Below are 23,036 nucleotides of genomic sequence, written 5' to 3'. Positions count from 1 at the left end.
TGGAGCTGAAATGTGAATTTGAATCATGACAATACATTTGCCAACAGAGAAATTACATGCACAAAATATGTTTTGTGTTCACTTCAGTGTCATATCTATTTATATGATGCACTTAGAAACCTCTCTCTTTCTCTCTCATCCTATTATTCTTGCAACCCCCTTTTGCTTTCTTCCTTCTCTGATTGTGGCAAGGCTGGCTTATTTAACAAGCTTCCTAAGGCTAGGAGGAGAATAATGTTCATAATATTTGTTTTCCCCAATCTCATCTAAATATTTCAAATATCTTCACAAGTTTTTAGAATTAAATTTCAGCTAGAAATGATCTTTTATATTGCTTAATAAATGTATACATCCATGTATATGTCTTGCATCCAAGAGGAGGATAGCAGGATTTTCTTTAGTCTTTGTCAATGATTCAGGTTTGTTCTCATTTCTTTTCATTTAGTTTTAATCCTAACCCTTTGCAAAGACACACATTCTGGACAATTATTATAGGAGGGACCTTCACATGGACCAGCATCTACGGTATCAACCAGTCTCAAGTGCAGAGATACATTTCCTGCAAAAGCAGATTCCAGGGAAAACTGTAAGCAAAACTATAGTGTATGAATCATTCACAACTGCCATTTGTTTATGGAAACTCTTCCGTAAGTCAAGGTTGGCTGAAATTAATTTACATGTACAGTTTCTATTTGGACTTACAAATTTATACTAGAAGCTAAAGCATTTTTTTTGGGGGGTCCGGTCGTGGGGCCTGAACTCTGGGTCTGGGCGCTGTCCCTCAGCTCTTCAGCTCAAGGCTAGCACTCTACCACTTGAGCCACAGTGCCACTTCTGGCTTTTTTGTTTTTGCTTATGTGGTGCTGAGGAATGAACCCAGGGCCTCAGGCATGCAAGGCAAGTGCTCTACCACTGAGCCACTTTCCTAGCCCAAGCTAAAGCATTTCACAAAGTAGTTGTACATAAATTCTTCTTTTATTCATTTGAGCATGTGAAACACAAAAACCCAATTTTGTTACTAAACAAGTTACTTTCCACATGGTTCAGCACCTTTCCCGGCATAGGAGGAGTACTTGAACCTAGGTGGGTCATTTTTACCTACTTTGTAATATTGATGCTATGGAGAAAGGAATCCCTGCCACAAAGCCAAGGGCCACTGCCAACAATTAGCAGAGGACAAAACCCATCAGCCTCTGAATATCATTAATAGAAAATAAACCAGTCGGGCAAGGTTGCAAATGAATTAACTGAGGTATAATAGCCTCTACGGAGAGCTCAAATCGTATAATTCCTTAGAAAGACGAAGTCAAAGCCCAACAAAATACATACTAGGAAATGTGCACTTTTATGAAGGGGAGGGGAATAGTGAGGGAGGAGTAGACAGATGAATGGGGGGAGGGGAGGAGAGTGCAGTTGAGAATTCAAATTTCACATACCACAAAATTAAGAAACATAAGGGGGGGGTGGATTGAAGGATGAAGGTATTGAAGGGATGACACAGATCAAGATACATTGTATACATAAACTACTTCATTAAATGGCAAAACATCATACATATATATATATATGTATATATATATATATATATATATATATATATATATAAATCTCCTAAAAACTTAATAAAAGAAGGAAAGGGGTGGGTTGGGAGGGATGGCTGAGAATCATGAAAGGGTGACACTTATCAGGACACACTGTATTCATAAACTGCTTTATTGAATGGCAACTCCTTTGTACAACTACTTAAATAAAAAAAAATTCTTGATTTCATGACAAGACCTGAAGTAATATGATCAGATACCATGATAAATCTCCCAAACCCCACAAATCTCAATCATGAGCACATACTCATTTCATGGAAAAACACTATCTACTACAAGTATTTCAAGATAACATCATCAGCGGATATCATATGTAGCTTAGATTTTTATATTAGAATATGATGCTAGCATTTGGGGGCTACCTTTGGCATTTGAATTCAGGGCCTTGCACTTGCCTATCAATACCTATCACTTGAGCCACTTGCTTCCAAGGTAGCATTTTTGATAACCCAAAGATAACATGCATGCACTGAGAATGATCATAAAAATGCTCTTTTGTGCATGCAGTCTTTTTCTTCATCTTTGGAAGGGAGATTACAATGTTCATTCGGTGGTTTGTTTTTCCTTCTTTAGATCTCTTTACATCAATCTTGTGGGGCTGTGGGTCATCCTCACCTGCTCTGTGCTGTGCGGACTTGCCCTGTATTCAAGGTATCGTGAATGTGACCCTTGGACATCCAAGAAAGTATCAGAAGCAGACCAGGTTTGCTATCGTGTCTTTTCTTGTGTATTAAAGATTTTCAAAAAAGCCTATTTGGGCTGGGAAATGACTCAAGTGGTAGAGTACCTGCTTAGCAAGCATGAGGCCTTGAGGTTATCAAACAAACCAAAAGCAAGTATTTTGAAAGGAAAAATAGTTTGTGTTCTCATAGAGACACAAGTGTGCAAAATCTACTCATCTTTCCCATCTATGTTCATGGTGATTCAGGAAATTAATAGTGTTGCTATTTATGGTATACATTTCTGAGGACTTACAATAGTCCTTTTTATGCCCGAAGAAAAAGAACATTTTGCAAAATGTATTTTAACGGACAGCAAGAATGAAGAGTGTTTTATGCAAAGTTAAATTCTTGGAATAGTTGGAAAAAGAAAATTTCCAGCCAAGTGTTATATAAAAGTTACTGGCCTAGGAGTAACAGTGTAAACGGTTTTTTTAAAAGCCAGCTGCGGGGCTGGGAAGGTGGCTCAGTGGTAGAGTGCTTGCCTTGCATGCCCTGGGTTCAATTCCTCCACACCACATAAGCAGAAAAAGCCGGAAGTGGTGCTGTGGTTCAAGTGGTAGAGCACTAGCCTTGAGATGAAGAGCTGAAGGGCAGAGTCCAGGCCCAGAGTTCAGGCCCCAGACTGACCAAAAAAAAAAAAAAAAAAAAAAGTCATCTGGGTGCTGATGGCTTAGGCCTGTAATTCTAGCTATTTAGGAAGCTGAGATCTGAGGATCAAGGTCCTTGCGATCCTTATCTCCAATTAATCATTTAAAAAAAGTAGAGCAGATGCAGTTTATTAAAGTACAGAAGCTTTTTTTTATTATTATTAAGTAGTTATACAAAGTGGTTTTTAGTTCAATATACTGAGTTATAACACATCTTAATTAATATCCTTTTTATCATTCTTTCCCTTCCAATCTTTCCCACCCCCTTATCCTCCTAGATTAGCTAGTTTCAGAAAATGGCTATTTTTCCCCATAGAATAACAGCTATCTTTTCTGAACTTTTCTGCTTTCTGTGTTCATTAAAGGCTTTACAAAGATTATATAACTTAACTTTTACAGAAACTCATTGGTTAATATTACTCGTCTCTTACAGATGAGGAAAATGAGGCTGAAAGAAATTAAGTAAGCAAAGCCATCTCTGGTTTCTAACACTTCATACTTAATTGCTACGCTGCTTGTTTCTTTTTTAAGTGCTAGTCATAACGGACTTTTGCTTTTAGGTATTAGGAAATTTTAGTTATGCGGGTATCTTCCCTCAGCGTTGGAAGAACATGTGATACATCAGATGTTTAAATTAATTGTAATTAATAGCAAACTGGACTTGCGTGTAAAATTTGGAATTTTGCAGCTCATGCCTTATTTGGTACTGGACATTTTACAAGACTTTCCTGGAGTTCCTGGACTTTTTGTGGCTTGTGCTTACAGTGGAACATTAAGGTATGAACCTGATTCTATGAACATAGTATCATATGAGCATGCCGTTACCTGTAGCAATCTTTCCCTTCTTATTGGTTACTTTGGAGGGATAAAGATTAATTCTGCACATGCGCACAAATAGCCCATAGGAAGCAAACGCACCCATATTTCTTCGCTACTGCTCTGAAGCTTATCTCTGTGGCACAGTATCCAGTCACAGCCAGGCTCTACCTTTCAATGGGGGTTTCTGCTCTCTACTACACAGCTACCTACCCCTGTCGGGTTGCAGTGAGGATGACACTTGGTGGTAACTTTCACTGCTTGTCAAAAATGAATGCCAACAGTCTGGGTTTAAGACGTATGTGGTCAATGATTAAATATCCCATTTACATGTTGGAAACTAGTAATTGTTCAATGGATCATGTGTTTCATCATTGAACTTGATCATCAGACTTTCTTCCAGTGTTTTCTTCATGGAATTGTTGTTATCAACAAGAATAATATACATCTGTGATGATTCAGGAAATGAATACTGTTATTTATAGTATATGTTACTGAAGAGTTAGAATAGTTTTTTTTATGCCATAAGGAAAAAAATATGCTTTAAAGTTGTTGTGTAATGATACTGAGTTATATATATATATATATGCAGGGTTTTTTTTTTTATAGGCACAGAGGATTAACTGGAAATTAAAGTAACATGAACTTGTTCTTTTTTGCTTTGAAGCTTATGCATGTTGACATAATCATCCTTGGGTAATAATAGCTTCCAGCAAGAGGATGCTGTCATTGTTTTGTTTTGTTTTTTTAACAAAACATACAAATCTGATTATGTTTGAAAGCACCAATTTGCTCCCTTCTTCCTCATTATTGCTAAAAGTGTTAGTAAGGATAAACATTATAAACTACATGGGCAAATACAAACATAATTGTCAATGTACATATGTGAAAATGGAACCAGAACACTTGAGGAGATGGGTGGGGCTGGAAAAGATGGAGGCGAATGATGGAAAGAGTGACATTGACCAAGAAGCACTGTACTCATAAACTGACATGTTGGATTTGTACAACTACTTAAGACAATAAAACAATGAAAATCAGTTTAAAAATTGTAAAGAAAGAAAACAAAAATAGAAACCTAAAACATTTTCTTTTCCTTTACAGCACGGTGTCCTCCAGCATTAATGCTCTAGCTGCAGTCACTGTGGAAGATCTAATCAAACCTCACTTCACATCTCTCTCAGAAAGGTCTTTGTCTTGGGTTTCCCAAGGAATGAGTAAGTTTCTTTTTTTCTCGCACAATTTTATTTGTGTGTATATATATATATATATATATATATTTTTTTTTTTTTTTTTTCTCAGAGAGACTGTTTCTCTGGTTCTGGGGTTTGAACTCAGGGCCTGGGTGCCGTCTCTGAGCTTTTGTGCTCAAGTCTAGCACTCTACCACTTAAGCCACAGCTCCACTTCTGGCCTTTTTTTTTTTTTTTTTTGGTAGTTATAATCAGAGTCCTACAGACTTTTCTGCCTGAGCTGGCTTTGAACCGTGATCCTCAGATCTCAGCCTCCTGAGTAGCTAGGATTACAGGCGTGAGCCACTAGTGCCTGGTGGCAATACATGCGTACATTTTAATGCAGCAGTGAGCATATTTCCAACCAAGGTAAGTTGAGGTACTTCAAACATTTAAACTTGGCATGGTGGTGGTGATTTATACTTGCACCTTCAGAATTTGGAGAGGAGAGGGCTGGGGCAGGAAAATTATGAGTTCAAGCTCAGCCTCAGTTACATAATAAGATATTATCTCAAAAATTATTGAATTATCAGCGAATGACAAAGGATAATTACCAGGGGCTCTATTTGACTCTCCTAGATGATGATTAATGACAAACCATTAATCATGCTAATGTAATACAGATAAAACTTTTTATCTGTTGCCTTGCCTGTTTTGCTGTGTAGTCCAGGCTGGCTTCAAATTCAAGTTCTTCCTGCATCAGCATTCTAAGTGTTAGAATTACAACCGTATACCTACATGTCCAGGGTGACTTTCATTTTTAAGAGAATCTCTGAAACCATTATATTAAGGCAAGTGTAGAAAGAACATTGTACCTAAGAACATGGCAGTCGATTTAAATATTTATCCAATAATTTTGAATACAAAACCCTTAATGATGCCTTGTCATGACCTATCTAATGGGAAAGGATCATCCCAAAAAAAAGAGCTACATATGGTAGTACATGCCTTTAATTCCAGAAGTTTGGAACTGGAGGTCAGAGGATCACAAAATTAAAAAAAATAATCCTAAACCACCTCGTGGTATGATTGCCACTTCTTGGAAGAAACGAACATTAAAGTCAGAAGAGTCTAATTCTGTTTATCATTCTCTTATTGTCCAGAGCAGAGCTCTGGTAAGCTGAACACAGAGACCTGAGCCTTTCTTTATAAACAAATGTTTATGGAAGATTAAACTAATAATATAATAGTTCTAAATCTTAAAATCCTTTGCAGTTGATTGCAGGGATTTTTTTTCCTTACATAACCTCCTATTGTAACTAATCCTAGGTCACATGTAAGGTTCTGTTTGTCCTCTTTGCATGTGGCTGTCTTGAAGGAAAATAGCTCTTTCCTGGTTTTGCTGGTATTGATGGGTGTGGGCATTCTTTACCACCATAGTATCATTGCCTGGACTCAAAGGTGCATTGGCTTATTCTCTTGAGAATTCTGAATCTCTGAATCTGCAACTCACATGGCCTTTTCTCTGTTTAGGTGTGCTGTTTGGAGCCCTGTGTATTGGAATGGCTGCTCTGGCATCACTAATGGGAGCTTTGTTACAGGTAAGTCCTGAGTCCTCAAGGTCTACATCATAATCATTAAGTTATTGTTTTCAGTGTTCATGGGACTGTCCTCTTTGTGTGTGTGTATGTGTATGTGTATATGGATATAGATATAGATACACACACACACACACACACACACACACAACTATAACATAGGTAGAAATGACTGAATCATTGAAAAGAAACTTTTAGGACTAGGCCAGGTGACTCCTACTGTAATCCCAGATACTCATGAAGTGGAGATCAGGAAAAATGTGGTTTGAGGCCAGCTGGGTAAAAAGTCAGTGAGACTCTCAATAAACAAGCATCAACAACAATAACGAAGGGCGTGTTGGGATCCACCCATTAATCCCATGTAATCCCAGTTACAAAGGCAGCATAAGTAGTTGATTTGAAATATGATTAAAGCAAAAAGGTTATTTTTTTTCTTATTTATGGGACAAATGGAAGAGAGTAACAGGGAGCTGGCTCTAATGGAGAAATGGGCGAAGCATAGTAGAATACTCTGTGGTGGCTGTAGTGGTTTTTATTCTACTTTCTAGTCTCTTGATGCTTCTCATGGGTGTGTTGTGGAAATTACCACCAGGTAAAACTTGCCGTAAATATTAAGAACTCCAGTCTCCTATTGGGGGAACAGCTTTCAGAGATTGGATGATGTTGCTGTCAGGGAGATGGTTTCAACTGGAATTCTTATACCTAGGTGTACTTTCCACGCCTCTCTAGGCCCATTGTCCATGGCTTGATCCAGGCCTCACCAATAAGGGTAAAGCCCTGTTTACAGTTATACCATAGCGTGCTCCCAAACTGGCTTGTCTCCATCAAGCCTCGAGACTATGCTTGCTGGAGACCTGGTCCATCCATTCACTTCCCCAGACAGTGAAACATCAACTTTTCTTGTCGGTTGTGGGGCTTGAACTTAGGGCCAAGGTGTTGTCCCTGAGGCTGTTTGTGCTCAAGGTTAGTGCTCTACCACTTGAACCACAGTGCCACTTCCATTTTTTGAGTGGTTAATTGGTGATAAGACTCTCAGGGGGATTTTTCTGCCGGCTTTGAACCATGATCATCAGATCTCAGTCTCCTGAGTAGCTGGGATTACAGGCATGAGCCACCAGCCCCTAGATAACATCAACTTTTTTGTTACCTACTTGAAGATGCCCTTATGATAACATTTCCATCTATGCCCAGGATGGCTAGACAGAATAACCTGCCAGTCCTGATAACATGGAAAGACTTCCACCAGTGTATTTTCACACTATTCTCTTGGACCAGCTCCACCACTGTTTCCACAACCTGTGACTTCTAGAAGCACTTGATCCAGTAGCCATTTGGGATGGGTAAGACCCAAACTTTGGCTCGATTGGGTCACATCTAAGTTTGTGTTTTTGAATTTTCAGTATCACCTCTAATATACTGTGTCTCCCCTCAAAAATCATACTGTTCCCCTTTGAGTCCTCTTGGTCCTCTTGTTTTACTCCTATGTGCCATTTTTTTCTATGACTGAGAAACATTAAGTCTGCCTTCACCAAGTCTTCCCAGCTCCTCTTACTGTTACCAGGTGATTGTTTTTCCAAGCCCCAGTGATCCCACTATCTTTTTGTGTTCTTGATGTCCCATATCCAGTTACTTGGAGTAAGGTCACTGACACCCTCTACCATGACTCATTTTGGCCGCCCACCAGCTACTAACCTTTCACCTTGATGGGTGTGTCTTCTCTGGCCTCTGATAGTTATCTTGTATTTATAAGTCATCTGATGGCTACTTTTGAACCACTCTTCCCTCAACTTGAGTTAATCTGTTGTTGATCCTTAATGAAATCCCTTAATATCATCCCTACTACTCAACTTTGGACCTGTTCTACCCTTTGTACTACATCTGGTTCACTTCCTATCAGATTGTTCTGAGGATGCTCAAGACTCTTCCTCACCCTCCAACAATTGTGTGTGATTTGACACACAAGTTCAGGCAATCTGTTCATTATTGACCCTACAGTGTTGGGAGGTAGAGTGTGGTTCTGCTATGAAACTTATCATAGCATATCATAAGAGTAGTGACCACCACAGATCCACTCAAGTGTCTTAGAGTTGATACTATATGTCAGCACTATGATATAACTTAACCCTAGGACTTTCCTACCCTGGACCCTAGATTTCCAAGAGACGAGTTCACCTCATCAAATTAACTTTTATCCACCTTCAGACAAGGTTTACCCTTGCAAGAATACAGGTAGAGACTTTCCTGATCAATTGGTCATCTCATTCCTTGGTTCTATTTGTCCTGTGACAGTGACCTGTGCCTCTTATCTATCATGTAATGGCATAGCCATAATGATCTGTTTGAGATGATGTCTAAGAACTATCTTGATGAACAGTGAGCTTAAGAAGAGAAATCATTCCTGGGAGGCTGAGTAACTAGGACCATCCAATACTCCCAAACACAACAGGATAATCTTCTGTTGTATTCGCTGACACCTTGATGCAGATGGCTTCCTTCCTGCTAGGCAGGAAGTACAGACTCTGCATTAGGCTTCCCATGATCCTACTCATCAGGGAGGCAAAAGCGTGCCTTGGTACAGGGAACAGGGCAGAATCTCAGCTCTCTACCAGCCATTGCTGGTATGGGTGTGGACGGGTTACAGATTATTCTCTGGTGCTTGGATGGAATGTAGGGATTTCTATCTTTCCAGAGTGCTTCTTTTCTGGTCCTATGAATAGAGAGAGAAGGCCTATAGTGGCCTTTTTGTTTTGATTTCTGCTTGTGCCTATGCTTTGTGCCATCTGAGTTGACAGGATTCTTTAGCTCTAAGACTGGGATACATACATGAAATGAAAACCACAAGAGAATTTACCAGGTCACTTTTCAGACACCAAGGTAATCGCTCTACCATTTCTTTACCTTTCAGATTGCTCCAATGTTTATTTTATATGTCATGTCCATAACTTTTAGTTATTGGCAGGTGAAATATGGGGAAAGTATGTCCACTTGATCCTCTCAGAAGTGACAGTTTATTTTTGCTCATTTTGTTTCATCTGAAGGGCTCTTCACCTCGAGTGGTATGTGAAAACTTTCTTCTTGGAGAACAACTTGGGGTTGGAAAGGTTCCTCCAACTTCTGTGGAGGTGTTGGGATGCAGATGGACCAGTCTTTAGAAGGGCCTCTTCTTTCTGATTTACATCTTTAGCATGTATCTCTCTGCATCAGTCCTGCCTCTGTCTTCCCAACTGCCTAAGTCTTACTTCTTCATCACCTTCCAACTGAAATGCCACTCATTCGGGTGAACTTTTTCTGTTACCTGGCTAAGTTTGAGCTCTGTTTTGTAACTATGACCAGAGTACGTGTACTTCTTTGTATCACCTCAGTGATCTAACTGTATTGTGGTTTCTGTATTTAATGTTATGTATTTTAAAAAATTAAATATTTATTTTTATTATAAAGGTGAGGTACCAGAGGGGTTATCATTTCATAAACAGTTCTGTATTTAGTAGTCTGTGTAATTTCATGAAGGGGAAGATTATGCCACGTATGGAATGCCTACTTCAGGTGCCCAGGATAACTTAGGTATTTCACCAACAACAGTTTTGATTACCCAACTGGAATTTAAAACTTAAAAAAATATCATTTGTCCAATGTTTAAAAATTATATTTGAATTTTAGTTTCATTGTTAGAGAACCAGGTCAGGATGAGGACCTGGTGGTGTGTTTTATCATTATCTCAGGTTGCTTAGTAAAACCTGCTCATAGGCTTATTCTGTGGAGTACTTTGGGGCTACCAATACACAAAGGCATAGAGTGATTTATCAGAACAAGGCTGCAATGGGACAGCCTGGCTTCACGCACTCACACAGGTATTACCAGAGCCTCATGGCTCTCTGTCTTCTTTGCATTTCGTTGCCCCTTCTTGAGGGCTCCTAACAAACAGATGGACACTTGAGATTGAGGAGCAGAAGTTTTCTTTACTACTGACAAAGCTCCACAAATAAAACTGTGATTTTCCTGGAGGAAAATGACTATTTTAAATCGTCATCCTGTGAAATTTCTTTTGAGATATGTTCATTTGGATTTGGGATTGCTAACCACTGACTCTGTATTTCTGTAGGCAGCACTCAGTATATTTGGCATGATTGGTGGACCACTTCTGGGCCTGTTTTCTTTGGGCATTCTAGTTCCCTTTGCCAACTCACTTGTAAGTATAAAGAATGGATGTGTATATAAAGTTTATTTTCCCAGCTATAGCAGCAGCTCTATCTCTTACCTCCATTGGAAAGGAATGATGACATCTTTGTTTTCCTCAGTTGTAGAAATGTGGTCACTTTGACATCTGTCACCAGTTACTCTTCTTGATGACTTAAAAGTCATTTTTTACTTTGACAGATGAAGAGTGAAGCACTAGGCACTGGAGACCTGCATGTAGGGAAGCTAAATGGAAAAATGCCAGAACCATATGGTTCAACTTTAAATATTCACAATGAATAGGACTTAAATAGCCAGGACTTAAAGGAGATCAATAGACTCAGGTATGAGAGCTTTGAGAACAAGAAAGCTGAAGACACCTGTGAAAAGCCTTATGACAGCAAACAGAGGCTGTCAGAGGTTTACCACCTTAACCAGAAACTTGGTACTTCTCACATTAAAGGTGTTCTATGAAAGCATGGTTCTAGCCCCCAGAAGCTTGAGTGTCACTGGAAATAAAGGGGTGATATCTCTGCTCTTCTATATAGACAAATCTTTGTTCAGAAATACTAAATTTTAGTCTATGATAAAGGGAATAGAAATCATTCCCTCTATAGGATAAAGTTTGGGAAAACTGATGTGTGTATTTGCTTTATACTTCATATATAGCCTCATCACAGAACTATGACTTATTTCATTTTCCTTGTCAGTCATTAAAAATTGCTAAGACAGATTGGAATGAAGACTGTGATTAATGGGGAGAAGGGCCAGGAGGGGAAAAATACTGGGAGGAAATGAGGGAAGAGGTGACACTGTTCAAAAAGAAATATACTCAAAACCTGACTTATATAACTGTAATCCCTCTGCACATTACCTTTATGGTAATGTTTTTAAAAAAAAAAGGAAAAAGGAAGAAAAAAGACCATGATTAATAATTCTCAAAGAGTTGCAATAAAACCCTTTGTGCAGCTAATATACTTACAAATCTTTGTCTTTGGTGCTAGTCCTGGGGCTTGAACTCACGGCCTGGGTGCTGTCCCTGAGCTTTGTGCTCAAGGCTAGCCCTCTAACACTTGAGCCACACCTCCACTTCTGGCTTTTTTGGTGCTAAACTGGAGATAAAATTCTTGCAGACTTTTCAGCCTGGTCTGGCTTTGAATGGTGATCCTCAGATCTCAGCCTCCTGAGTTGCTAGGATTATAGGCCTGGGCTACCAGCTCCTTGCTTAAAAATCTTAAAAGAAAAAATATATATTTTTAATAAAGTGTCATGGCAGAAATTAGTTACAATGAAAAGGAGCTGTTTTTATCTTTCTCAGATTGTTGAAGTTTTGTTGAGTGTCAAGGGAAAAAAAATCATCCAGGTATCAGTGGCTCATGCCCGAAATCCTAGCTACTCAGAAGGCTGATATCTGAGGATCTCAGTTCAAAGTCAGCCCAGGTAGGAAAGTCCCTGAGACTTTTATCTCCAATTAGCCACAAAAAGCAGGAAGTAGAGCTGTGGTTCAAGTGATAGAGTGCTAGCCTTGAACAAAAAATCTCAGGGATAATGCCCAGGCCCTGAGTTTAAGCCCTGGGACAGGTACAGAAAACAAAAAGAGCAGCTTTTTGTTTTTGACTTGTTGCCACTATGAATGGCCTCCAGGAAAGCTGTATCTGTGGCTGATAAGCACTTTTAGAGATGGGAACTAAATACTTTTATTCCTGCCACTGGAAATACCTTTTTTTTCCCTTGTCATATCCAAGTTGGTTTTTTTTTTTTTTCAGTTCAAGATTATTTGCCTTCCTTTAGGGTACCTTTCTCCTCTTCTTCTAGCTCTCCTGCTCTTCCTCCCCATCTTCCTGCCTCCTTCCTTCTCTCTGTTCCATTCGCTCAATGAATATTGATGGGCTGAACACTGTCTTAGGAGCACAGAGCTGCAGATGGTTGCCTTCATGGATTTAATAACTTTTTAGAACCTAAATAATTTTGTAGATTCTTGATCAAGTCATATATATTACTGAGATTTAGCCCCATCTGGCCTGTCAACAGCTAAGTATTCTACTATTCTGGCGTCATCTTATTAAACCCGTTTACTGCAGCTGCCTTGCAGACCCAAGGAGTTCAGCAATGCAAGAGTTCTCAGTCTTCAGTCCTGACAGAAATCACTTTCTCACTCTCCCATGAACACACCTTTCTTTTTTCCTACTGTGTGTCGTCACTTCATCTTTCTACTCCCCTCTAGCAATCCTTCCTTTCCTCTATGTAGCCCCCCCCAGCCCCCCCATGGCTCAGGCTGCTGCCATGACAACACTGCTTCTAAATCTCAGCTTCCCAGCTGGAGGTTGGCTTTTCCTCCAATATTTAGAGGAAGGACTTAACACACTCAAGAGCTGACAGAAACACCTGGATTTCCAGTGAAACATGGGTGCCGAATCTTCTAAAGGATGAGAAACCAAAGAGCTTCTGAAGAAACTCTAGTCAAGTTCTCCTCTCTCCATCTCTAGTCTTTTCTCTAGAAAATGGAGACATTCTTCTAGAATGTCACATCTGACCAGCCACACAACCATGTGGTTGTGTATGTGCACAATTGCAGTCATTTGGAAAACCTGTTTGCTAGCTTTTCCCCCTAATTATCCTTCAGCTCAATTACGATCACGCGTGTTGTTAAATATATGGAAATAGCATGCCATTTGTTCATGAAACAAAGGGAACAAACAATTGGCCTGCAGTCAACGATGGCTGGTGCAGGTTTTGGGGTGTGAAGAGATAAGGAGGCAAGAACAGAGTGCTGGCCATGGAAATACGTAATGCATTAAGAGAAAAATGTGCAGGAGTTAGTGATTGGTTATGAAATAAGGAGGGCTGAAGGACCAGGAGCCTATGGTTCCTTGATAAGATCCAGAGATCCTATGAAGGAAAAGAGCTTTTGGAAGGGAGTTGGGGAACTTTGGTTAGATCATGTTATTTTCCCTTTCCTCATTTCCCTTTCTTTCCATTTCCCTCCCTTTCTCCCTTCTTCCATCCTTCCTTCCCTCTCTTCCTCCTTCCCTTCATTCCTTCATTTCCTCTCTTCTCCCTTTTCTGTCTCAATCAGCCATCACCTTTACTCCCTTTCTCCTTCCTCATCTTTTTTCTCTCCCATCTCCCTCCCTTCCTTCTTCCTTCCCTCTACCTTTCATTCATGCACTTCCACAGGGTCTTCCCATACAGTCCAGGTTGAACTCACAGTCTTCACGCTTCAGCTTCCCCAGTGCTTGCTGGGACTATAGAGCTGCACCAGCATGTCCAGATGAACTTAATATCTCAATGCTAAATTCCGCCTGAAGGCAATTATTTTTCTTGTAAAAGCACTCTTATTTTGCAGGGAGCCTTGAGTGGTCTGTTGGCTGGATTTGCCATGTCTTTATGGGTTGGAATTGGAGCTCAACTTTATCCACCACTTCCTGAGAGAACTATGCCATTATCCCTTGAAACCTATGGGTGTAACAGCACCTACAATGGGACAGATTTGATGACAACAACAGAAATGCCATTTTATACTAGTGCTTTTGAAATACGTAACGTTGAACGGTATGACGTTTTGTTTCATATCTTTAAAATGATGTGACAAGTAGAAAAAACTCTAGTTGCCTTTTGTATTGCCCTTAACACTGTGATTTTTAAAAATTCTAAAACCATATGGTTTTCTGGCTATAATATTTTACCTAGTGATAGCACATAATGCCATAGTTGCTTTCTTTATTATTAACTAGCCTGGTTTCTTAATATCTATAGAAATACCTGCCTTACAAATTTAAAGAGGTCTCAAGTATTAATGTGAAATTGTACTGTAGATGAAATTGTCAAACACTAGCTTTAGCTGAATGAATGATTATCACTGTCTTTGAAAACTTTTATGGTGAAATGCTTGATTATAAAGTAATATTTCTGATACACTCTTTGAAGTAGATCCTCCACTAATTAAAAGCTACAGTTGTCTAACTATTTTGGGTCATTGCCATTTATTGCATTTTAAAGACTTTGAGTCTTTGGAGCTCCAGAAATTAGTTTCTGAACATCCAACTGGAAGTTTCAGTTATGCAGTGTATTTCTGGATCTCTGAATACTGGGGTGGTCTAATTTAATGAAATGATCCTGTTTGTAGAAGAGCATTTTTACCATACAGTATAGATGTGAAAGCAAGTGTTCGTTTAGTGAATATACCAGTATCCAAGCTGAAAACCTCAAATCTCATGGACATTTTCAAGGAAGGCAGAAATAGTGCCATTGCCTACCAAACGGACATGGTGGGGAGAGAAGGTACATAATTATATACAGCAATCATCTTTAGCAAAGCCATCATGACCTGGAGGGGATTAAGCTATGAGAATACTTGCCAGTAGCACCTCCAAGTGAGGGAAGCTCTCCACAGATAGGGACAAAAGGTACTTTCAGAGCAGGAAGCATGTTTCAGAGACTAGATGAGGTGTTATGGATAGAAAAGGAGGTTTAGGAAGTGGCCTGGACAAGCATGAACGCAGTAATAGAAGGGGGCTGGGAAAGTCATCGGACAGCCAGAAATGGATGCAGATAAAGTAAGTGGAATGCGAAGGGGGAGGATGTTCAGGATATCTGTACTCTTTCATGATGTCTGGTTACGGGTTCCACTTGTCCCAGTTCTATAATTATCTTCCTTAACAGCATAAGCAAAATGGACACTTGGATTTCTAAAACAAATATATTAGCAGAAGTTTGCAGTCACTTTCCTGTTGTTAGCTTATCTATTAAAAAAATTCAGCCAATAGGGGCTAAGGGTAGAACCCTGTGGTAGAGTGTTTATCTAGCATCTACAATGTCTGTGGTTAGATCCCTAGTACCACAAATAAACAAACAAGAAACCAAATGACTCAGCTAATAAACAGTAATTTTTCAACATCTACCTAGCGCTATGGTGGACATTTATTTCATACCCACTTTAGAAAGTATCTTCTTCCCACCCACTGTGGTTTCCACTTTCTAGAAAATTATAAGAAATGTGAAAAGATACACTATTAGATACAGAACAATAAACTCAATAAGCATGTATGTGGTAAATAGCTAATACATACTCAATATATATTTGTTAAAATAGTGAAAAAAAAACACGGCCAGGTTAGGTGGCTCATGCCTATAATCCCAGCTCCTCAGGAAGAGAGCAGGAGGATTGTGGTTTCTAGGCTAGGCCAATCAAAAGGTTAGTAAGACAACCAGTAATCCATATGGGTATGCTGGTATATACTTGTAGTCCCAGCAGTAGGAGACTGTAGGTAAGAAGATCACATCTTGTTGTGAAGTCTGCAAACGCAGAGGCAAAATGAAAACCCTCACCTGAAAATAACTAAAGCAGAAAAAAATTAGGGGTTTTGTTTCTCTTGGGCTAAAGACTCCATTTTTGTGGGCTTCAAAGTCCTTTCTCAAGTACATTATCAAGATGAAGTCATGCTTTTAATTCCTGATCCAATAAATGAACATCAGATGGTGACATTGAAAACATTATTAAATATTGCATTTTCACTTGGTCATGGGGCTCACGGACCCAGACTTGGGGTTGTACTGGTGTAACATGAAATCTTACAGTTCCACTCTGGCTCTCTTTCAGGACTCCACTGATGGATAACTGGTATTCTTTATCATATCTGTACTTTAGTACCATTGGAACTTTGACAGCATTGCTTGTGGGCATATTTATCAGTTTATCAACAGGTAATTATTCTTGTGTTTCTCTGCGTGTCCGTTTTTATGATACTGGTTTACAGGTGTGAGTGTTGTTTCATTATGAGCCAGTTTAAAAATACTACTAGTTTTGACTACTTCTTCCCACAATTCATAATTCCCTACATTTCTTCCCACACCTAAATATGCTGTAGCCAGCAAACTGGGAAAAGCAGCTCCGCTGGTTAAAGCAGAGGCAGATGGTTTGGTATTTTATTGGTGGATCATGCAGGATGCTTTAAAATCAGTTTTCCTCTCAGCAGGGGAAAGATGGCTGTAGTGGAGCATCAGATGAAGTGATTGGCTTATGTTTAAGAGGCATGATTAAATCTTCACCACTATTTTAAGGATTCCCTGATGTCTGAGTGCATAAAAAAAAGTTAAATGCCTATATTATAGGATGTCACTGTATAGTTATTATGGCTTTAATAAATTCAAATTATTTGTCTCTTTTAGGAGGAAGAAAACAGAACTTAGACTCTAGAGTCTTACTAACCAAAGAGGACTTTTTATCAAATTTCAACTTCTTAAAGAAAGTAAGTTGGCTTTTATTTGCTCTAAATTAGGAAACTGGGCTTTATTTCTTCATGAACAGTTGTAGCCCCTTCCTTCCTTTCTTCCTTCCTTCCCTCCCTCCCTCCCTCCCTCCGGCCTTCCTTCCTCTTTTATTTCTTTTGTCTTTTCTTTTTCTTTCTTTGGTGCTGGGGATCAAACCCACCACTTGATAGGGAAGTGCTTACCTTACACTGAGCTCCATCCCAGCCCTAGCCTGTTTCTTGAACAGTAACAAACAAGGAAGGTATGTATCTGTACACTATCGGTTAACCCTCCATGCCGTTTTTTGCTGATCTAAATCCCTTGGACATCTCTCTTTCCTTCCATACAACACCTGTAATCCTAGCTACTCAGAAGTCAGAGATCTGAGGATCAAGGTCAAACCAACCCAGACAGGAAAAGTCTTGTGAGACTCCAGTTAACCACCACAAATCTGGAAGTGAAGCAGTGTTGCAAGTCTTGAGCAAAAAAGCTAAGAGAGGGCCAGACCATGAGTTCAAGTCCCAGTAATCACATCAGATCATATCATACCACATCACATCACATCACATCATACCACCCCCACCCCCACCCCCTTCTTTCTCTTTCTGTCCATACTCATCTGGTCTAAGGAAAATGGCAGTAATCATTATTTAGCACAGAACAAAAGACTGTTTGTAATCACCATGTTGACATTTTCTTTTAGCAACATCATGATTTGAGCTACAAATCTCATCCAGTGGAAGACGGTGGAACTGACAATCCAGCATTCAACCACATGGAATTGAACTCCACAGATCAAAACGCCAAGGCCAATGGGACTCGCTTGTGAAGCAATGTCAATGTTAAATGATCTTATGTCTCACTTTTATCTATTTTCTAGGACCAAGTTCTAGATCAAGTTCAGGTGGTTTTTCCTTGTCTATCATGGATATTTGGCATATACACTTTTGTTACAACAAAGTCCTGATTTCTTTCCCTTTCTATGCTGTTTTGTGGATGTTTGTCTAGAATCAAGAGTTTCAGCATGAGCATTTCCATCTCTGTCAATGAAGCTACTGCTCTAAAATTTATAGGATACTTGAAAGACAAAGGCATATTCATTTCTCTCTCTCCCTTTCTCTCTCTGCCTCTTTCATTTTTGTGCTAGTCTTGGGGATTGAACTCAGGGCTGGGGTGCTGCCCCTGAGCTTCTTTTGCTCAAAGTTAGCATTTTACCACTTATGCTACACTGATACTTCCAGCTTTTTGGTAGTTAACTGGAGATAAGAGTCAGATGGACTTTCTCCCAGGACTAGCCTTGAATTGCAATTCTCAGATCCCAGCCTCCTGAGTAGCTAGAATTACAGGTGTGAGCCACAGGCACCGGATGGCATATTTATCTATAAAAAACATTTTATTAGCTGACAATAGACCTACAAGGAGAATTTCATTATGACTTTTCCTCACATACATACAATGTACCCCCCTTTATGGCTCTTCTTTCTCCTCCCCCTTCTTACAAGTTTTAACAGATTTCTTTAGTCTCTCTCTCTCTATCTATATTTTATATCTATATTATAGATATGGATATACATATAAAGTGCTTTGACTATATCCACCTCATTCATTCTGTCCATTTGCTTTTCCTTCTCTGCTGGTACCCATCCCCCAAGAGAAACTATTATACTTTCATCACATTCATTTTTTTAAAGTGCATCTTAATTGAACCATAGATTTTCTTGCCATGCATTTTCACAATGCATACATTAAACTTTAACCAGATTAGCACCTTCTATTTCTCTCTCTTCCTGTCCTAATGCCATATAAAGCATATTCTTTGTTCACTAAAGGCTGGCATACTTTTTGTTTTGTGTCTATGCCTGGGCACTATTCCTGAGCTTTATTATTATTATTACCATCATCATCATCATTCAAGGCTTGCACTCTTACCACTTGAGCCACAGCTACATTTTTTTTTTTTACTTTTAGGTAGTTAATTGGAAATAAGAATCTCACAGATTTTCCTGGCTGGGCTGGTTGAACAGCCATCTTCAGATCTCAGCCTCCTAAGTAGGGATTACAGGCGTGAGCCACCAGTGTCTGGAATTAAGGCATATTCTCAATGTGGGCATTATTGAAAATGCTTTCCTACCTTAGTGCTACCTTATAAGTGTTGGGATTCATCAAAATAATAATTAGTACTGAAAAGAGATTCTCTCCTTGCTACCACATTCTCTATTCTTACGGAGAAAGAAAGGGACAGGTCTGTTGTTGAGATCTTTGCCTCTTGTCCTGTATTAGCACAAGGCACATAGTAATATTGGAACTGATTCTGGCTCAGAAAGGTGGTTTCAAAGGGACAGAAAGAAAAGAGCCAGCAATTATGGTCTCCACACATTTATTCTTGTACTTTTTGGCTTGTTTTCTGAAGTTCCTGGCTTTGGCTTTCTTTGACTACAATTCTTAACTACATTCCTAGTTTTTGAACCATCAACTTTGTTTTTGTTGCTCATTTTACTTGTGCTTGCCTTGCCTTCCTAGTTTTCTATTTACTCAACCCTTGGGCTTGGATGTGTCATGAGGTACCCAGTGGGCATTATGCCACTTCAGAGCCCAGTTTGCGGAGTTGGAACTTAGATATTATACTCTCCCATGAGCCTGGTGCTGATCAGTACATACTAGATGCCGGTACTTATGGGCCTGGTGACCCAAGAATATATCTGTGAAATTAGATGATCATACTTAATGCTATAAATCAATGGCTTCTTGGTCTTTTGGCTAAGATCAAGAGTATCTTTTATCAATGTAATGCTATTTAATTGAACATTTGGATGTCAACTGATCATAGTTAAATTGGCTGAAGGCATATATGCTTAGGAAATTGGAAATTCTAATAGATTCAAATAGAAAAAGAGCTCAATTGTAGAGGTAAATGCTACTTTTTTTCTTTAACATTGCACACTTATTAAACATATGCTAGCTCCATGTTTTAAATTTTAAATAGCAGTCTTGAAGTTGCTCAGCTGTTTATTTTGTTATGCCTATAGCTAAAAAATTGTGTTTCATCAATAACTTATTTTTCTACAATACCCTTACTATGATTTTTAAAATTTCAATATTTTTAAAGCATAAAAGAAATATAAAGACAAGTATTTTATAATTCAATAATTTTATGGACATTTTCTAATTTATCTTATTTAGGAAGCCACGCCTTTTACATTTAGAGGTTGTTGGGATAGTAGGAGAAAAAAAAGGAGGCGGGTAACAATGCTCGACAAGATATGTACTTATTATCTTACTCATGTAACTGTAACCCTTCTGTACAGCATCTTTACAATAAAATGAAATTTTAAAAAAGTAAAATAGTTAAAATAAGAATAATTTTAAAAGTAGTATTTATCTAAAACAGATTTATATAGCATTTAAATTAACTGTATATTCATATATTACTTACATGCATAGATGCTTTTTTAATCACTATTTTGTAAACAAACATTAAATTTTGTAGCTTTCACCAAATGTGTTAATAGAAACATTTATCTTATTTGTTTAATGTGACTGTGATTTGAACTGTGGTTATTTATTTAATAATTTTGAATGCATATATGTATGGAGTGCTTTATTTTTTATTTTTTTTGTCAGTCCTGGGGCTTGAACTCTGGGCCTGGGAGCTGGCTCTCAGCTCTTCAGCTCAAGGCTAGTGCTCTACTACTTGAGCCACAGCACTACTTCCTGCTTTTTCTGTTTATGTGGTGCTGAGGAATCAAACCTGGGGCCTCATGCATGCAAGGCAAGCACTCTATCACTGAGCCACCTTCCCAGCTCTGGAGTGCTTCACTTTAGGGAATTAAAATCAGGTTATTTAATTATTTTTTGTGTGTTGGTACTGGGGCTTGAACTCAGGGCCTGGGTACTGTCCCTGAGCTTTTGTGCTCAAGGCTAACACTTTGAGCCAGAGCTCCACTTTTGGTTTTAACTGGAGATAAGATTCTCAGGGACTTTCCTGCTTGGGCTGGTTTTGAACCTCAAGCCTCAGATTTCACCCTCCTTAATAGGATTAACATGTCATAATTATATACATTTATGATACAGTATGATAGTTGATAATAATCTATGTTTTATGAATAACTAGAAAAGAGGAGCTTGGAGTTTCAAACAAAATAATAACATGGAGGTAGAAACATTATTTACTCTGATAAGTAAACTTGGCATATATATATTGAAAGCTCATGTTGTGCCTTATAAATATGTCCAGTAAGCATTTTATTTCCTACAAAGTCTCTCAGAATTTCCTCTCTTGATTTCATTATCACTACCCACATTTAAAAGAAATTTTAACATAGTCTCCACTTGTTTTGTGCTAAAATCAAAGATAATGAGTAAGTGCATTCACTACGGTAATGGCAACAAAAGCAAGGAAGAGGAAGGAAGTAGAGGAAGGAAGGAAAGGATGAGGAAGGAAAGAGAATTGTATAGTTCATATGTAATACCAGAGGCACTAGGAACTGCAAAGGCAGAATTCCACAGGCAGAAAAAAGTTTCTGGTCACAGAACTGCCTTAGGTAGAAAGTGGTACTTAATAGGTGCTTGCTTATTTTTCTAGACCAGTGCCTTGAGTGGTCCTCTACCTTCCTCTGAGTGTTCATGGTCCACCACACAAGAAAGCTTTTAATGCCTCCTCTGAACTGGGGTGTAAGAAAGCGGTGGTGGATGCATCAGATTCCAGGAGTGACTGGGCCATGGTGTGCGGGGTGGAGCTTTGGCAGAGCAGCCATATTACAAGATGGACTCAAGCAGAGTCCATCTTGAGTTTCAGCATCTCTGCATTTCATCTCTTGAGTCTTTCTTTTGAAATTCCTCCTCCCAGACTTCTTACCCAACGGTTGAAACGCCAACTCTGTGAATGGCCTCTTATCTTGCAATGTCCACAAAGTGCAGGTCCTTCTTTTGGCCCCACTAGGGTTAGTATTTCATTCTTAGCCACTGACCCAGAGCCACTGACCCACTATTATCAACACAGGGGGCCCGAGGTCCTTGAGCATCAGCTCATGTGGTTCATGGCCAAGAAGTGTGAGGCACTCTTCCCTCCCTCACTTGGCATAGTTTAGGTCTGTCTGTCTGTCTGTCTTACACACACACACACACACACACACACATACACACACACACAGAGGCAGCTGTGGAAGGTGACTTGCTAGGGTCTGAATGTGTTCCCCGAAGGTTAGTGTGTTAGTGTTGAAGCACTGGAACTTTTGATAGGTAGATGCTACTGAAAAGTAGTTCACTCATCAGAATATATTAATACAGTTCCCAGGGACCCCAAGTAATTGCTGTGAGACTGAGCCCCGACCCCTGAATCTCTGGCTTCCCATCTTACCGTCCTCCCATGTGATCTCTCTTCCTCCTCCACATGGCCATTTCCCTTTTTTGTTGTTTCTCTGCTCTGTAGTATTACAACTAGTCTTTCCTTTGCCAGAGGCCAAATTAGTGGATCCAGTCGACCTTGAACATTCCCATGCAATGGGTGAAATAAACTTCTGTTTAAAGTTTACAACCTCAGGTATGTTGTTATTGGGACAGAAAGCATACTAATATTGTATAGGCATGTCAATTTGGCATTAGTGATCATACATAAAACATACATGTATACACATACAAATACCAAGGCATCATGTTGTACACTTCAAATATACAAAGTAAAAATAAATCAAAATTTGAAAAGATTCTACAAAATACCTCCCTCCTCTCCCCAGATGGGTAGCCCTTTTTCTAGTATTACCAGAACATATTAATAGGCCGGCTCATAAAATCATTCTAAGTATCACTGATTATACTCCAGGCTTCCTCCCACAAACTGTACTAATGGCATTTTTCAAGATCTTCAGAGTGAGGTCCAGTTAATCTGCGTGGTTCCCTGAAAAGGTAACAGTTAGGCGAGGATGAGAAGTATAGTCCCCCTGCAGGCTGAAGCCACTTGGTGCATTGTGGGAGTGTTACAGTGCTAAGATTGCACTCCACCATACTTGCTCTTATTTCATGAGGGAAAAAAAAATACAACAGAATGTCAGAAGCGCCAACTA

General features: G+C 39.2%; 1 protein-coding gene across 2 annotated transcripts in view; it reads left to right on the top strand.

The window, feature by feature from the left end:
- Positions 1-17,958, top strand: part of Slc5a8 (solute carrier family 5 member 8) — a 35,879-nt gene extending 17,921 nt beyond the window's left edge. For both annotated transcript variants that reach the window (XM_042693290.1, XM_042693289.1), the window contains 10 exons: positions 446-586; positions 2,175-2,304; positions 3,659-3,747; positions 4,891-5,003; positions 6,491-6,558; positions 10,655-10,741; positions 14,075-14,280; positions 16,328-16,431; positions 16,897-16,976; positions 17,681-17,958. In XM_042693290.1, the coding sequence (XP_042549224.1) occupies positions 446-586; positions 2,175-2,304; positions 3,659-3,747; positions 4,891-5,003; positions 6,491-6,558; positions 10,655-10,741; positions 14,075-14,280; positions 16,328-16,431; positions 16,897-16,976; positions 17,681-17,806 (1,144 nt within the window). In that variant the 3' untranslated portion in view covers positions 17,807-17,958. The remainder of the gene's footprint in view (positions 1-445; positions 587-2,174; positions 2,305-3,658; positions 3,748-4,890; positions 5,004-6,490; positions 6,559-10,654; positions 10,742-14,074; positions 14,281-16,327; positions 16,432-16,896; positions 16,977-17,680) is intronic.
- The last annotated feature ends 5,078 nt before the right edge of the window (positions 17,959-23,036 follow it).

The sequence above is a fragment of the Dipodomys spectabilis genome, unplaced genomic scaffold (assembly GCF_019054845.1).
Source record: "Dipodomys spectabilis isolate Male_0828 unplaced genomic scaffold, ASM1905484v1 ptg000163l, whole genome shotgun sequence".
Taxonomy (NCBI): domain Eukaryota; kingdom Metazoa; phylum Chordata; class Mammalia; order Rodentia; family Heteromyidae; genus Dipodomys; species Dipodomys spectabilis.
Note: the sequence above shows the minus strand (reverse complement) of the source record. Positions and strands in the feature narration are given on the sequence as shown.